The sequence below is a fragment of the Lipotes vexillifer genome, unplaced genomic scaffold (assembly GCF_000442215.2).
Source record: "Lipotes vexillifer unplaced genomic scaffold, Lipotes_vexillifer_v1.1 scaffold84, whole genome shotgun sequence".
Classification (NCBI taxonomy): Eukaryota; Metazoa; Chordata; class Mammalia; order Artiodactyla; family Lipotidae; genus Lipotes; species Lipotes vexillifer.
Genome location: NW_006783414.1, coordinates 1,486,765 through 1,502,927, shown reverse-complemented (window position 1 = coordinate 1,502,927; position 16,163 = coordinate 1,486,765). Strand labels below are relative to the sequence as shown.

At 45.8% G+C, this 16,163-nt stretch overlaps 1 protein-coding gene across 5 annotated transcripts in view; it reads left to right on the top strand.

The window, feature by feature from the left end:
- The window catches only part of MTSS1 (MTSS I-BAR domain containing 1), a 167,724-nt gene that overhangs the window by 14,032 nt on the left and 137,529 nt on the right, over window positions 1–16,163 (top strand). For all 5 annotated transcript variants that reach the window (XM_007456054.1, XM_007456055.1, XM_007456053.1 and 2 more), the window contains 2 exons: window positions 8,207–8,268; window positions 11,956–12,029. In XM_007456054.1, the coding sequence (XP_007456116.1) occupies window positions 8,207–8,268; window positions 11,956–12,029 (136 nt within the window). The remainder of the gene's footprint in view (window positions 1–8,206; window positions 8,269–11,955; window positions 12,030–16,163) is intronic.

The following is a 16,163-nucleotide window of genomic DNA, read 5'->3' as shown; positions in this document are numbered from 1 at the left end:
CCGTGCCTGTGCATAGTAGGTGCTCATTAAATGTCCGAGTCAGGGTGGCTGGCCTTGTATGTTGACTCATTAAAATAGCAGTTGCTGGCATTTCTGGAGTTCTAAGTTTCTAAGTGCTAGTCATCCTTCTATGCCCTCGTATTCTTTCACTTACTCTCGTTAACATCCTTTGAGGTGGGAACTACCGGGGGTATCATTTACAGATGAAGACAGAGCGGCAATGGATAACTGAGTCACTTAGGTCTCCAGTGGGGAGATCTGAAGTTGGGTAGCCACTAGACCACACTGATCCTTTTAGACACTGGATTAGACTGCCCATCAGGGCCCTCTATCCAGGCAAAGAGAAGGACATTCAGTGGAAAGACACTAAAAAAGGGCAATGACTATAGAAGTAACAAACACGGCCCTTTTTCGTGGTACCCACCCAGGTGTCATTCCTGATAGCCCGGCTGGGATTTGGGGCTTGTGGAGTTCAGTGGAAGGGGAAATCTGTTTAGTGGAAGGTGGCAGTGCCCACGAAGTGTGCACAGAGCCGTAAGGTCCTTTTCACAGGCACATTTATTGCTGATGAGCTTGAGTAGGTGGGTGAGGGTGGGCGTGCAAGGAGGCAACCACTGATTATCCGAGTGGCTGCCATCCTCTTGATGGACTGGGATAATTAGTGGATTAGGCAAGCCCCAATCAGGAAATAAAAGCCCAGGAATGGTTTTGATGATGGATGGGCTTACGCAGCGCCTTTCATCAGAGGATCTTGGGAGCCCTTCATCTTGTAGGATGGGGGTGGGGAAAGATGGCTTTGGGGACAAAGCTGTGACAGGCACCCACTTCTGGAAGCTGCAGATTCCTGCCTTGTGCTTCAAGAAGCATGGAGTCCAGAGGCACTCCTACTTTGGTCAGAAACTTCCTCTTGAAGCTTTGCTTTTCGTTTCCCTGAAGCCTGAGGTCACTAAGGGGTGTCCCTAGAAGAAGAAGGAGAGAGAGGATATGGACTGCGTTCCTCACACCCACCCTGGGGGGGGACCCGGTGGCAGGGGTGGTGGCAGCAGCCTATAGAGATGCTCCAGACAGGCTCTCCAACCTCCTGGGAGAAGCAGATCAGTTCTAGCATCCACAGGAAACCTGGAGGCTTAACAGAATTATCCATAATCACACTGCTAATGATGGTGACTGAACATTTCCCGTGCATTTCTATCAGACGTTTTTTGCACAAAGAGCTTTTCTTTGTTTTGTGTTTTCTTTTTCACATGGTTGAGAATCTTGACCATTCCTAGGTCGACATTACAGCTTGTCCAGGGCCTTTGTGGTTGTAGTCAGGGGTTATGTGTTTGGAGCCCTTGGTCTCCACTTTACTTTGTCTGGGCTCCTACTGAACCCAGTATAAAGCAGGACCCAGCCTGCCTACCGAGTGGCTTTCTGCAGCCCTGGGGCTGGGCCGGGAGGCTGGGTCTGTGCATCTTGCTGCTTGCACTTAGCAGAATCAGGGCAGCGCTTGGGCAGATTTAGGATCAAGTGTCAGCCTAGACTACTAGGATGCAACCTTCCTGGTCCTTGGTTTCTTCAGCTGTGAGATAATTAGCAGCACCCGCCTCATTGGGTTTTTGTGAACATGTAATAAGTGTGTGTATCAAGCTGTGCTCCTCCGTGTGTGGTCTGTGGACCAGCAGCCTTGGCCTTACTCAGATTAAACATGCAACATCCAGGCCCCACCTCAGACCAAGGGAATCAGAACCTGCATTTTTGCAAGATCCCCAGGCGATGGATATGAAAGTTAACATTGGAGAAATGTTGATCTATGTATCGGGCATTTAGCAACTGTTTAGAACATGGTGATGCTTAATGATGATGGTGGTGACAGCGATGCTTGTCAAGGTGAAAAGAAGGGCTTGGGAGATGACCTGTCCAGTCATATATCCAAGACTTGGATTCTCATCAGCCATAACCACTGGTGAGCCAGCCTCTGTCTGGAACTTTTGAGCTGGAACCCGACTCCCTATAGCCTGTCCCCGCTGCTCCTTGTTTCATTCTCAGCTGAGCCGAATTCTGCCTCCTCGTGAGAGTCCCCTCCAGTCTCTGGCTCCTCTCAGACGGTCCCTTCTCTAACCAAGGCTCCCGGCTCCTCTCTGTTCCCCAAGTGGCAGCACTGGTGTCTAATTCCCTCAGCTGTCCCCTGAGGTTCTGCTGTCACAGCGGGCGGGGCTGGGAGAGGCAGTTGCTGCATTATTTATGGGGCATCGTTAACCAGCCGGGCTGATGAGTTACGCGCGGTTTATTCTTCTGCGCTGTGTGTGGGATGCCATCCCAGACCTCTGTTTAATGCAAAGCAAAACAGAGCCCCAAGTCAGCGTGACCACTGGCTGAGCCCTGTACTTGGGTTAGGCAAGTGGCCTGCCCAGCTGTCTGGCTGTGGGGAAAGCAGAGGAGAGGACAGGAACTCGGGGGTGTTCTTGGAGCTCAACCTTGAGGGTAGGCAGGGCAGCCCACTTGCATATTTGCTTAGGTGGCCACCAGACTCTTAGGGAGTCGATGGAGATCAGATGGTCTTTTTCCCTCAGAAGGAAGAGAATAACTTCATTCTCCTTCCCACTCCCCAAGGGACCAGGCTGCCGTCAGGTATGTGAGGCGGTAGCCAGCTTCTCTTGTCACCGTGCTGGTTTGGGATTTATGTCACTCGCCATCTGGATGAAGGCCCCGTTTGCAGTGCAACCCTGGATCTTGTCCTGGATGGCCGCCTATGGTCCCCTTGTCCATCCTTCCATCTCCTGCTTCTCCCAGCATACATGTGCCACTCCAGTGTCCCTTGGAGGAGCCCACTCGTGCTGTTTCTGCTTCCCTGTCTTTGTTCCTCTTATCAGAAATGCTTTTCCTTCCTCCCTCCATTTTTCTGTCCTCGAGCTCACAGTTCAGCGGGGGAGACTCAGGCTCAGAGACGGCCAACTGCGTGATATGAGGGAAGCAGGTGGGTCCCAGGATACTCTGAAAAAGGTGACATTTGAGCTGGGTGGTGACAGCCGAGTAGGAGTTTTCCAGATTGCTGAATCCACCTGGAGGTTAGAAGAGAGAACAGCCTTCGGAGGGGCTGTGTGGTGGGCGCCCTGTCTGGTGGCTGCAGAGTTAGAGCCTGTCTTCAGGGAAGCCCCATCTCTCTCCCTGTAGTGAAGTGGAGACGGTCAGGCAGCTTGATGCAGAGAGCCCTCCACGTGCTTGTTGGGTTTTTTTTTGTTTTTTGTGGGTTTTTTTTGCGGTACGCGGGCCTCTCACTGCTGTGGCCTCTCCCGTTGCGGAGCACAGGCTCCGGACGCGCAGGCTGAGCGGCCATGGCTCACGGGCCCAGCCGCTCCGCGGCACGTGGGATCCTCCCGGACCGGGACACGAACCCGCGTCCCCTGCATCGGCAGGCGGCCTCTCAACCACTGCGCCACCAGGGAAGCCCCTCCACGTGCTTGTAAACACACCAGCTTTGACAGGGAACTCTTCCATTCTCCCAGAACCCTGTGTGATCTGAGTTCTATTCTCAACAAACTGCCAGGGCTTCACAACCTCCCTGCCCCGCCTCTCCAAAGAAATTCAGGGGGTTCCAGAGGGAGGAGAGACTGTTTCCCTTCACCTGTGACTTTGGACTTGGCAGAGCCCAGGCGCTCAGTGGGTGTCTTATTTTCGTTGACTTTGGTATGTCTGGAAAGCTGTGAAACCCTTCCATGTTCTCTGGTGAACTCTGCAGTGGGGTCTGTGTTGAGGCTTTCTCATAGCTCTGGGGATGCATGGTGAATAGAGCCCGCCAGACACATAGCCTCAGGAGACAGGTTTCTGGGACTTCTTGGTGGGCGGTGCAGATTAGAAAATTAAGGACCACGTTGGACTTGCTTTCTAAAAGGATTCTCAGTGCACACAGTGTCTCGACTGGCAAATTTCTTCTGAAATTTGAGTCTGCTCCCCTTTGCCCAGCCTTGTTGTCTAGAACAACCCAGCGCTTTTTCTCTCAATTACCATTTTGTCTTCCTACGGGTGCCTTCTCCCTCCTTCCTCACTTCCTCCAAGCGTTTGAATTTTTGTAGTAAAACTTTCAGGTGGGTAGAAACTTTTTGTTTTTCCTTGAAAGAAACTTTAAAAAAAAAAATCTGAAACAACCCAACATCACCTTGCCTTTAAATTTTAATAACATTTATAGACTTAAAAAAAAAAATTCTCAACAAGGAGGTTTTTGTCTTCTGTTCTTAGAAGTTCTTTTTTTTTTTTTTTTTTTTAAAGAATCCATTAAATTATATATTGCCTAAAACAGGTGGGCCTGACACTCTTTGAGAGACTGTCAAATATCATCAAGTGGGGAGAGAGCTGCGGTTGGCAACCTTCTTCTGGCTGAGTGGGTGTTCGTAGGCGGAGAGCTGGGTGCTGTACCCCCTAACTGGAGCAGGGACCCTCCTTTTGTTGCTAATTTGGTAAAGACTGGAATGAGGCTCCCAGTGGGGGCAGATAAGTAGTTTTTAAAGTGGTTTGAGCAGCTGTTTTCAGGCACATTCATCTGGGGTTTAAGTACTCCACCTGCCATGTACTTGGGAACGGCAGAGACGTTGACTGACACTGTGTGTCCCACTGCCATGCTCTGTGTCTGCTTTAACTATGGTGAACTCATAGTGAGATGCACAGTCCGAATTGTACTTAGGACTAAGAATGAGGGATCTCAGCCTGGGTGGACCATCTGACCTTGAGAGTTTTAAACATCTCTCCCAGCATCCCGAAGGAGATTCCTGGGAGCCTGCAGACGCTGGGATCAATCCTGTCAAAGGTTATTGGACACTTACTGAGTGCCTGGCACTGCTCTGAGCACTTTAGATGTCTGACTTCATTTCTTCCTCACACCAGCCCTGGGCAGTGGTGACTTACCCAGGCAGAGGTCGGACGACCTGCCCGATGTCCCATGGCAGACGGGAGAGCTAGGATTCTAGCCAGGAGATGGGCCCCTGGACTTTGTGTTCCTTATTCCTTCCCAACATTCTTTCAGTGTTCCGTGATGTCAGTGTTCAATAACAGTGATGGAATCATGCATTTTTTTTTGTTGATCATTATAAGAAACTGGCCTGAGAGGTCAAGTGACTTACCCCGCATAATTTACTGCCAGGGCCGTGGCTAGAACTCAGGATTTGGGGCTCCCTGCGCAGGCCTTTTGCCATTCTGGCGTGTTTTCAGTGAATGTGCCTCACCTTTTTCTTTTTTAATTTACTTTATTTTTGCTGCATTGGGTCTTTGTTGCTGCACATGGGCTTTCTCTAGTTGTGGCGAGCAGGGGGCTACTCTTCGTTGCGGTGTGCAGGCTTCTCGTTGCGGCGGCTTCTCTCGTGGAGCATGAGCTGTGGGTACGCAGGCTTCAGTAGTTGTGGCTCGTGGGCTCTAGAGTGCAGGCTCAGTAGTTAGGGCGCACGGGCTTAGTTGCTCCGCGGTGTGTGGGATCTTCCCAGACCAGGGCTCGAACCCGTGTCCCCTGTGTTGGCAGGTGGATTCTTAACCACTGAGCCACCAGGGAAGCCCCTCACCTTTTTCTTAAGAAATATTATGGATCATCTCAGTGACCTTCTCCAGGGGTTCCATGGATGGCAGTGGCTGCTGCTGGGGAGAGGAGGACCTGGCTCTTGTGTCCTATGTGCAGAAGAGCGATGATGGTTTCTTTGGCTAGAAGTTGATGGTCCGTGTCTCTGAACATCCTCAGGCCTTTCATAAAGCTTCTCATACTGTCTTGTGGACCAGAAAGAGAAGGGATGGCTAGCTGAGGCTGTAACTGGTTAGTTGCACTCTTGTGCTCTTAAGGATGCTTAACTGATTTCCATCTGGACAGAGATCTGTAGTGACCAGCCAGAGGACTCTGATCTCAGCCTTTACCCTTAATTACTTGGATGTAGATGTAGAAGGCATGTTCATACCAGGACTTGATAAGAAAATTGTAAATATATTAGGTGCTATACTTGGGATTCCCCACAGTGTCTTGATGGGCCTGAAAAGGTAGCCTGAGCCCTCACAAGGTTTCATTCAACACAAATAAAGTTATGCTTTTGGGTTGAAGAGACCCCCCCCGGGGCACAAAGATGGGATGGAGGCTAAGTGGTTTAGCAGATGATGACAGGACCTGTGCATGGATGTTGGTGTCAGTAGCTCAGATGTAGCTGCCAAAGGACTTCTGCCAGTAGCCAGTCAGACAGCATCCCTGGCCTGGTGCAGCTCAGTGTCCTATTGGGAGCACACTGCCGCTTGAAGGAATAAATCCAGCACCTGCAGTTGGGCCAAGCAGGTCCCAAATGCCCAAATGCAGAATTGATGTTTGTGATCTAGCAGCATATGCACGAAGCAGACTTTAGGGTTTGGGAGGATTGTAAATCCACGGTGCTGTTGTTGCCAGAAATGCTAATTTGATCTTAATTTTTTTAAATGTAATGACTTCATTGTTTTTATAAAAATGATATATGACCCTTATTTAAAAAAAAACAAAACAAAACTATGGCCATGGAGGAAAGTACAAACAAGAAAACAGCACATTGGTCCAAATCTTAGTTCCCAGAAATATTCCATTATAATATTTGGTAGATGGTTTTCCAGATGTCTCTGTGCACATTTTCAGACAGACTTGATAGCTTGAGAAATGTATAAATGGGCACTTTTATTAACATGTTCTATGCAAGATATTTTCAAAATAAAAATATATTTAATTTTACTTTCACTTAACGGAAGAATTGAAACCGAAGTGAAGTAATTCTGAAGAAATTGCAGAACTTCAGATAACTGTTTCTTCACTAGAAGAAATCATTTTCTCAGACATTCCTCTAAGGCAGCGGTTCTTAACTGGGGGTGATTTTGCCCTGTAGGAGACATCTGGCAGTGTCTGGAGACATTTTGTCACATCCAGTGGCATCTGTGAATGTTCCTGACATCTGGTGAATAGAGGTCAGGGATCCTGCTAAGCCCCCTGCAATTTTACAGGAACCCCCCCCCCGCGCCCCCCCCCCCCCGCCCCAGCAAAAGAAAGAAAGAAAGAAAGAATTATCTGGCTCAGAATGTCAGTGGTGGCAAGGTAGAGAAACTGTGCTCCTAAGCATAAGAGAAAAAGATTATTAAAACCATTAGGAAGGTGAAATCATTGTTTTAGGTCAGTTTCAGTTTTAGACTATTTTGATGGGGCTTCTATAATAAAAGTTGAGACGATTAACTTCATTATAGTTTCTCCGTCCCCTCTCCTTAATGACAAAATCAAGAGGTATCATACATTATTTTTACCTTGTCAAGGTTCGTAACATTGACATTCTAGCCTGCAGCTGTAACCGCCCCCTGCCCTAGTTTGCCCCCGTCAGAATTGCACCTGCAGTTTTGAGTTCGTGTCTGAGCACCATACTTAGAAGAAAAGTAGAGACATGTGATGGAGTGTCCCGAAGATGCTGTGGGGATGTGAGGCAGGGGCCCGTGTAGACACAGAATTCCGTCTGGGAGCTGAAAGAAGGAGAGCTGTGGATGAATGTGCTGCTATCCTCCGTTCTTTGAAAAGATGTGTGTGTGGAAGCAGGATTGGTCTTAACTCTGTGGATCCCTAGAAGGTTAGAACTAGGGCTGCGTGGACCTAAAGGACAGGGTGGCTGATGTAGGTAGGCTGCCTTGGAGGGTGATGAGTTCCCTGTCAACTGCAGTGTGCTGGGGAACCACCCATAACCATGTTGTATGTAGGTGCTGGGCTCAGGCCATCAGCTAAAGCAGCTGTATTCAGGTAACTTCCCCACCTCGAGATTCTGCTAGTATAATAATGCTTCCAGTAGTCTCCTGTCCTGGAGAGGAGCCCCAGTCACTCTGGTTCCCCCTTTCCTGCCTTCCGAGATAAGGGTGAGAACAGCCAGAGCCATGATCAGGTGGTTCAGGGTAGAGTCTACATATCTTGAATTTGGACCCACCTGTCTGTTGACTCAAAAAGTGATGCATCGATATATGGCTTCGATTCTGCAGTGTATCTGTAGTATCTGTATCTGTAGTGTTTACAGGATCACAGGGACTGAGCACATTCATAACCCATTTCTGTGTCAATACACTTGTATGTACAGTAATCTGGGCAACATGTCATAGACTGCAAAGGAAGAGAGCATATACTGTTTTCTGTATAATTGGAATTGAGCGTGCTGTCAGTGTCTTCATCAGATGTCTATCACAGCATGACTTACTGACGTATGGCTTTGTTTTGTTATAGGGGAGCTATCCAGTTTGGGAAGATTTCATAAACAAAGCCGGAAAGCTACAGTCCCAGCTTCGGTAAGTAGAAGCATGTCATCCCTAGGAAAATGGCAGCATCCTTAGACAAAGGATGGAATAGGATGGACCCAAGAGGCAAATTAGCGTTAGTTTTGGAAGTGTTGCAGATAGAGAAGCATGCAGTGGCGTTGCCACTTACTAGCCATGTGTCCTGACCTCTGATTCCCGTATGTAAAATTAAACTCATATCCGCTCTGCCTCCTTCCACTGGAATTTTGAGAGTCAGATGAAGTATTATATGTAAGGGAAGAATGGGCCAGGTACATGGTAACAGTTACATCTCACAACCCCAAGAGATAAGTAGTGTTGTTACCCCATTTTGCTGATGAGGTAACTGAGGCACAGATAAGCTGAATAACTTAGCCAAAGTCACACAGCTAGTATTGATAAATGACAGAGCAGGGAATTGATCTGAGGCCGTCTGGCTCCACAGTCCATTCTGATGACTGCCTACCCTTATAGAGTGTAAAACTTAGTTTGTATCATTCTATTTACATGAAATGTCTAGATAATGCAAATCTGTAGAGACAGATGTAGATTTGTGGTTTCCTGGGGCTAGGAGTGGAAAAGAAGGTTGACTGCAAATGGGCAGTGAGTGACCTTTTTGTGGTGATGGAAATGTTCTAAAAGGGGATTGTGGTGGTGTTTGCATAACTCTAAATTTACTGAAAAATTGATGACTTATACACCTAAAAATGGTGAATTTTATGGTATACAAATTATGTCTCAATAAAACTGCTTAAAAACCAAGATCTAATGCTGATGTGCTCTAAGGGGCTATTATTATTGCCTCATCTTTGCTTGTTAATATATCATTTCATATGAAATAGAAAATACGGCAACATCTTCTTGTTAAAGCTATATGCTTTTGAAATCAGTGAGGGGAGGGGTGCGATTGCACTTAGAGGGTACTTCAAGAGGGTTGGGACATTAAAAAAAAAGCAGTTATTTTCACGACCCCTATTCACGGCGTATTGGTTGGTTTGGATGTATGGCGATGGTTTTCCAGAGAACAAAGCAGGTAGGTGTTTTCTGAGATAAAAAGCCATGTGGATGACAGACAGAGGAGGGAGGAATGACATGGGGTTCTTAGGACTTTACCTGTTGGCACCAGGGGTCCCTGCCCAGAACTTTAGCCATAGGACTGGGCATTCCATGGCTCCCCAGTAGATAAGGAGAGAAGAATTTGGGAGGCGTGGAAGTTTCCCTGTCCATTATTCAGCTTCATGGGGCCTGGGATTTCCAGATCCATGAGTGGGCATCCAGATGGACCATGGGCTCCAGACTATAGCCCCTTTGCCATTTGTCAAGTCCTTTACCATTTCTTTGCTTACGAACCTTTGATTACTTTATCCTGGATCAGATCCAAACCCCTCTGCCCCAGCTCTGCCGCTATCTTCATTTATTTCAAATACGTTAGTCTCCATCCTGTAGGAGGTCACCTCCTTTAGTAAAACAGTAAAACAGTTAAGTCCAACCGCTCCTCCAACATTTTATCTTATCCAGCCTCATTTAATTGTCTGGCAGGTTTTCAGGGTTGACCAAGGAAAAGATGCTCTTCCCCTTTTACCAGTGAGGACGCTAAAGCTTAAAATAATTAACTGATTAGCTGTCTTAAACATACAGAGTGAGACTTAAAGCAATCTTATCCCCACTGGTACAAAGTACCATATATTTATATATATATTTTAACAATACGTAGGCCTCCTGAGGGCAGGGACCATTTCCTTATTTTGTCAAACTACTAGTACCTGGCTGAGGGCACCATAGGAGCCTCAAGCACGTGGTTTAATTTTCTGTGTTAGGGAACGCATAAGGATAAGACCGTAGGAGAGGCAAATAGTCTTGGAGCATGGAAGCTGAAGCACTCCTTTCTCCTGCTGATGGATGCATGTTTGCTGTGCCCCATCAGAGAGAGCTAAGATGTCCTGTGACAAAAGCAGTCAGTGAAATATGGCTCATCGGAAGTCGGTGTTTAAAAGCTCTTAATTCATCAAACTTGACCACAGTCTTCGTTTTCACAGGAGCCCTGGTGACTGTAGTACTCAAGGCACCTCTCCAGCTGCTCATTAAATTTGGAAGATTGGCCTTGACTTGAATAAGAATAAACCCAGCAGTTGTATCAGATATTAATTATAGATCAGAATGAGCCATTTATAAATCTCAGGCTGTTTGAGAAAGCTAACTTTTCCATGGTGCCAACTCTTTAAGAAATATACTTGGAAGTGGTGTGTTTTTTTGGTTTTGGTTTTGTTTAGTGTGTATGTCATTGTGGTTTTTTTTTTTTTGTTTTTGTTTTGTTTTTGCGGTACGCGGGCTTCTCACTGTTGTGGCCTCTCCCGTTGCGGAGCACAGGCTCCGGACGTGCAGGCCCAGCGGCCATGGCTCACGGGCCCAGCTGCTCCGCGGCATGTGGGATCTTCCCGGACCGGGGCACGAACCCGTGTCCCCTGCACTGGCAGGCGGACTCTCAACCACTGCGCCACCAGGGAAGCCCCCAGGCCTCATTTTGAAGTTAGGCTCTGAGGGACCATTGCCCAGGTTTTCCTGGGGACCACTCCCATCACCTTCCGGGAACCTTTTGCTTCATAGCTACTATTGCTTAGGTTCAAAGGTCATTTCTTTCTTTTTTTTTCCCTCTGATTTGAACTCATTCCTTTTTAGTCCTTATTCTCATCTTCATCCTTCAGCAATTTTGCATTGTTAGGAATGCTCAGTGGGGGCTGCATTCATGTGTGAAATACTTGGAAATTAGCATCAGGCTGTAAATTCTGTTACAGAATTCTTGTGAGTGAGCCTGGGGCTTGCTTGCTTGTCCTGGGTAATCACGGCCCTGAGATGCAGCCGTGCTTACTTTTCATTCAGTGACATCTTGGACCACGACTCTAGGAACCAGGAGACCACAGAGTGCTCAAGGCATCTTCCAGTGCTCAAGGGGATGTAAAGAATTCAGAATAACTTCTAGGACAGCAAATGAGTATAGTAACTCCTCCTCATTCTCAGCTTTTAGGAATTCAGAAGATGCTGTTTAGGTAGCATTCTAACGTTGAAAAAATAGTATCTCAGTTTCCCTATAATTATGATTTAGGGGGAAAAGTCACATAGCCTGGATCTTGTAGTAGGATGAACACAGCACTGTAAGTCATGCTGGGCTACTGGTCTCAGCCCTGGTATGAGCTGGTGATCTTGAAAATCACTATGTAGCTGTGATCTCAGTTTTCCCAACTCTAAAATGAATTGTTTAACCTAGACGATCACTCTCCAGGATTCCTTCTGCCAATCCATATAGCTATATCGTTTTCCTACTCTAAAATCACTTTCACCTGTACCATTTATATTTTTTAATAAATTGTTCTTTTAGGCAGAAACACCTTTTTCCTCACTGGTGAAATTTTAACCTGGTGATAATTTATACTGTTGGGTGGAATGGGGTGGGAAGAATTGCTAGCATTTATTGACTAGCGCTGTACGACCTGGATGTTATCGGGGGAGGGTGCTAATATGAGAAGGAGAAAGTTTTCTTAAGAATAAAGTGGGTCCACAAAGCCAATGGTTGTCCGTGTCCAGTCGGGTTGTCTCTCCTGGAGGCTTACTTTCAGCCCTCAGCAGCGGTTGCAGCTCTTTTGCTGTCATGCATCTGCTAGTGTGAGACATTCCTCATGCTTTTGTTTTCTGTTTGCATCTTAGGACAACAGTAGTAGCAGCAGCTGCCTTCTTGGATGCCTTTCAGAAAGTGGCTGACATGGCCACCAACACACGTGGTAAGCAGGTGGAGGGATGGCTCCCAGCGTTGACGGCGCTCAGCGTGTGGGCTCTTACCCTTGGGCGCTTTACAAGAATGTAGAGCTTAAGTTATCAGAGCTTAGCTGACTCATATTTAAAAATATATAGATTTTTTAACTCTGTGGGATTCCACATCGTAGAAGCTGCAAATCGTTCTCTAGATAATAAAGTGCATGAGAAGAGTGAAAAATAAATGAAAGGAACCACTATTTATGCCTGAGATGGCTTGTTGTGTTTTTAAATTAATTAAGCAATCAATCAATCCGTTAATTAATTGGCTGCCTTGGGTCTGCATTGCTGCACGCGGGCTCTCTCTAGTTGCGGCGAGCAGGGGCTACTCTTCGTTGCGGTGCGTGGGCTTCTCATTGCGGTGGCTTCTCTTGTTGCGGAGCACGGGCTCTAGGTGTGCGGTCTCAGTAGTTGTGGCTCGAGGGCTCTAGAGCACATGCTCAGTAGTTGTGGCGCACGGGCTTAGTTGCTCCATGGCATGTGGGATCTTCCCAGACTAGGGGTCAAACCCATGTCCCCTGCATTGGCAGGTGGATTCTTAACCACTGCTCCACAGGGGAAGTCCTGGCTTGATATGTTTTTGTGATCACTTTTAACAATGTGCTGGTTGTAGAGTCCTGAGCTGTGTGTTTGGTTGCAATTTGTTTTTCCCTCTCATGTGTCATCTTAAGATTTTCCTCAATCCCTTGTGGAATGAGAAGCAGTGAGAATGATGGGTTAGACCATTTTTTCTAGGTTCCCATAAAACGAGGAAACCTATTATAAGTAGCGTCCTATTGTGTTGTGTCTGTTTGTGTGTCTCCCACATTTGACTGCAAACCCCTACAGGTATAGACTAGACAGTGACGTGTGCGTGTCTGAACCCTCCCAAAACATAGTACCTGGAACACAGTAAGTGTTTAAAGTATGTTTATTAAATCAATGAACAAAGGGAAATCTTTTGAAAATTTGTCATGGTTTTTCAGTGACTGTGAGTCATAGAAAAGAATATTCATAACATGTGAAAGGTGTAGAGAAGAAAGTAAATCTGTATCCAGCACCATCATTAGAAATATGACATTACCCATAACCTAGAGACCCCCCCATTCAAAGGGGGTGCTTTCCTTTTCATTCTCAGAGAATCTCTCCTGCCTCTTTTTTTTTTTGCCTTCTTTCTGCGTCTGCTTGTGCACTGACGGCTATATGCCTGTTCTTGTCATTGTCTTGGTGACATGGGAAAATGTGGGTGTTGGAGGCCAGTGTTGGGGGGATTGTTCCCAGTCACACAGGAGTTAAGCTTATCTGAAGCCCATGATGGGTATGTACCTCCAGTGGGTTTCAGTAGGTACCCATTTACCATAGGTGCTTAATTAAATATTCAAATGAATTTGCAGTGAGGACTCTTCTCATTCAAGATGCTTGAAAACTGCTATTTCTGACAGTGTCATGGGACCACAAAAATCAATATATTATTCCACATGTCCTGGAGGAGCTTGTAGTGGCAGGGGAGCGGGGGGGATGCTATGTGCAAATGAAGAATTTCAGTGTAGAAATAATATGTTTGGTATGGTAATAGTGGTAGAACAGAGTGCTGGGGGAGTACGGAAAAGTGAGCAATTAACTCAGCTCAGGGAGTCGAGGAAATTCTCCCAGAAGTGGTATTTCTCCTCATTTCCAAGGTGCCAGCGGTGTTTCAGAAGGTGCCCTAGGAGAATGTGATGGAGACATCAGAGCATTGGTTTCTTCATCTGGTTTGTCAGCTTGACATGGGTCTTACCCAGTATCTTTTTCTAAAATTTTGTTACGTAACACATGTGTGTGTTACGGAACCTTTAGAATAAACAAGTATAAAGAGGAATACAATGGTCATGCCAGTGTTCACTGCTGTTAGTGTTATTGGGTCGGTTTTATCATATTTTCTTCGACTGCGGCAGGATCTGGAATTGGACACATCAGTCTTTCTAGAATAGCCATCAGAGTGTGTCTTTCTTAAAAGAGTTGCTCCATTATTTTAAAGAACTTACGTATCTGGTGTTGCATTTTTGAGGCTCTGTGGTTCCTAAGTTTATATTTTAATGTTTAATTACTGGATGGACCCTAAAGGATGGAATAGAGATGTATCCTCTGATTGTCCATAATTTTCTGCAGTGGGAACCTGGGTTTTTGCAGACGCCGCTTCTGAGAGTGGTTCTCGGTGGGAAATTGACGGGCCTGCAAGTTCTCATGGTTGAAGGGAGGAAAAATAATTTGTGGGAAAAGAAACCAGAGTAGCCTCTCTGTGGTGCTGGTGGAGGTAGAGAAGGAGTTTGGAGGTGATGTTGTTGACAAAAGACAAACAATGTCACAGGGAACAAGATCCCTCCCTGCTTTGAGATTATATATATATATATATATATTTTTTTTAATTATTTTATTTTTGGCTGCGTTGGGTCTTCGTTGCTGTGCGCAGGCTTTTCTCTAGTTGCGGTGAGCGGGGGCTACTCTTCGCTGCGGTGCGCGGGCTTCTCATTGCAGTGGCTTCTCTTGTTGCGGGACATGGGCTCTAGGTGCGCGGGCTTCAGTAGTTGTGGCGTGTGGGCTCAGTAGTTGTGGCTCGTGGGCTCTAGAGTGCAGGCTCAGTAGTTGTGGCGCATGGGCTTAGTTGCTCTGAGGCATGTGGGATCTTCCCGGACCAGGGCTCAAACCTGTGTTCCCTGCCTTGGCAGGTGGATTCTTAACTACTGCGCCACTAAGGAAGCCCCCTGCTTTGATATATTTTTAAACCATTTGATTTTAGGTCACTTTTAGCAATACCAGAATACTTTACATCTCGATGTCTAGAATCCATATGCACTGGGAGGAAATAACTTTATAGAATATGGGAGTGTGAGAACTCACGTGACCTAAAAAATGTATGGTTGATACAAAAAAGATATATTTTATGGAGACGATAAGAGAGAAACTTGAATGCACATCTTACGTTCAGTAAACATCAAATTAGTTGTATTAAGTTAATTTTTACTTAACAATTGAAAAATATAGAACATGCTCTTTAGTTTAAAAAAAGTCATGTAACAAAGTATATAAAGTAAAATCTACCCTCTCAGTACTATTTGTAGAGATTGCGCTTAGTGTCTTTTATAGACTTTTTTGCATACTTAAACACATATGGGAGAAAAATTACTCGTAGAACAATATGTAGGTTGATATATGGAATAAAATATATTTGTAAGATCTTTTTCAAAAGGTAACCTGTAAGAAACATTGTTCCTGTGCTTTTACTCCACAGTATATTATAATTATCTTTCTACGTCAGTACCTGGAGATCTGCCTCATTGGTTCTAGCAGCCAAATGGAATTTCACTGTCTGGATGTAGCACGATTTAATCACTTTTCTTTTGAGGAATATTTAGATTATCTCCACTTACGTACTGTTACAAGCTACACTGCAGTTAATGTCCATGTGTACATCCTTTTGGAGATCTATGGGTAATCTCTTTTTAATGGTGTATGCACCTCCAAGGAAATGAAGAATCTGTAAAAAAAAAAAAAAAAAAAAAAAAAAAAAAGCTTCAATCTATTTTGGTCAGCAGCAAATACATTTGGGCTTCTGGTCATTACAGGGTGTAACTCTGATGCAGTTTGAAGTTTGATGTCTACCCTCTATGGAAAGTCCAGTCTCTTGCTTAGAGCCTTTAGATATCATATTTTTTGAGTCTTTCTTGCTGGAAAGATGAGAAGGCAATAGCAGTTATTCTTAAATGAGTCTCTTTTGGGCTGGTATCCAGAATCTCAAGCTAGCAGGTCTCTGGTTTCCAAAATATTAGCATTCCATATTGTTTCCCAAAGGGAATGGCTCTGAAAGGTCTTTGTCCTTTTTAGCAAATATTTTGCAGTAGCTGTGAATATAATTTATTTAGGAAAATCTTCTAAAGTTAGGCATTATAAAAGTAAAATCAATCTAGTCATATAACTATTAAGTAGAATGTGGAAGTACATTAGAACTCTGTTCTTTTTTTTTTTTTGCGGTACGCAGGCCTCTCACTGTTGTGGCCTCTCCCGTTGCGGGGCACAGGCTCCGGACGCGCAGGCTCAGCGGCCATGGCTCACGGGCCCAGCCGCTCCGCGGCACGTGGGATCTTCCC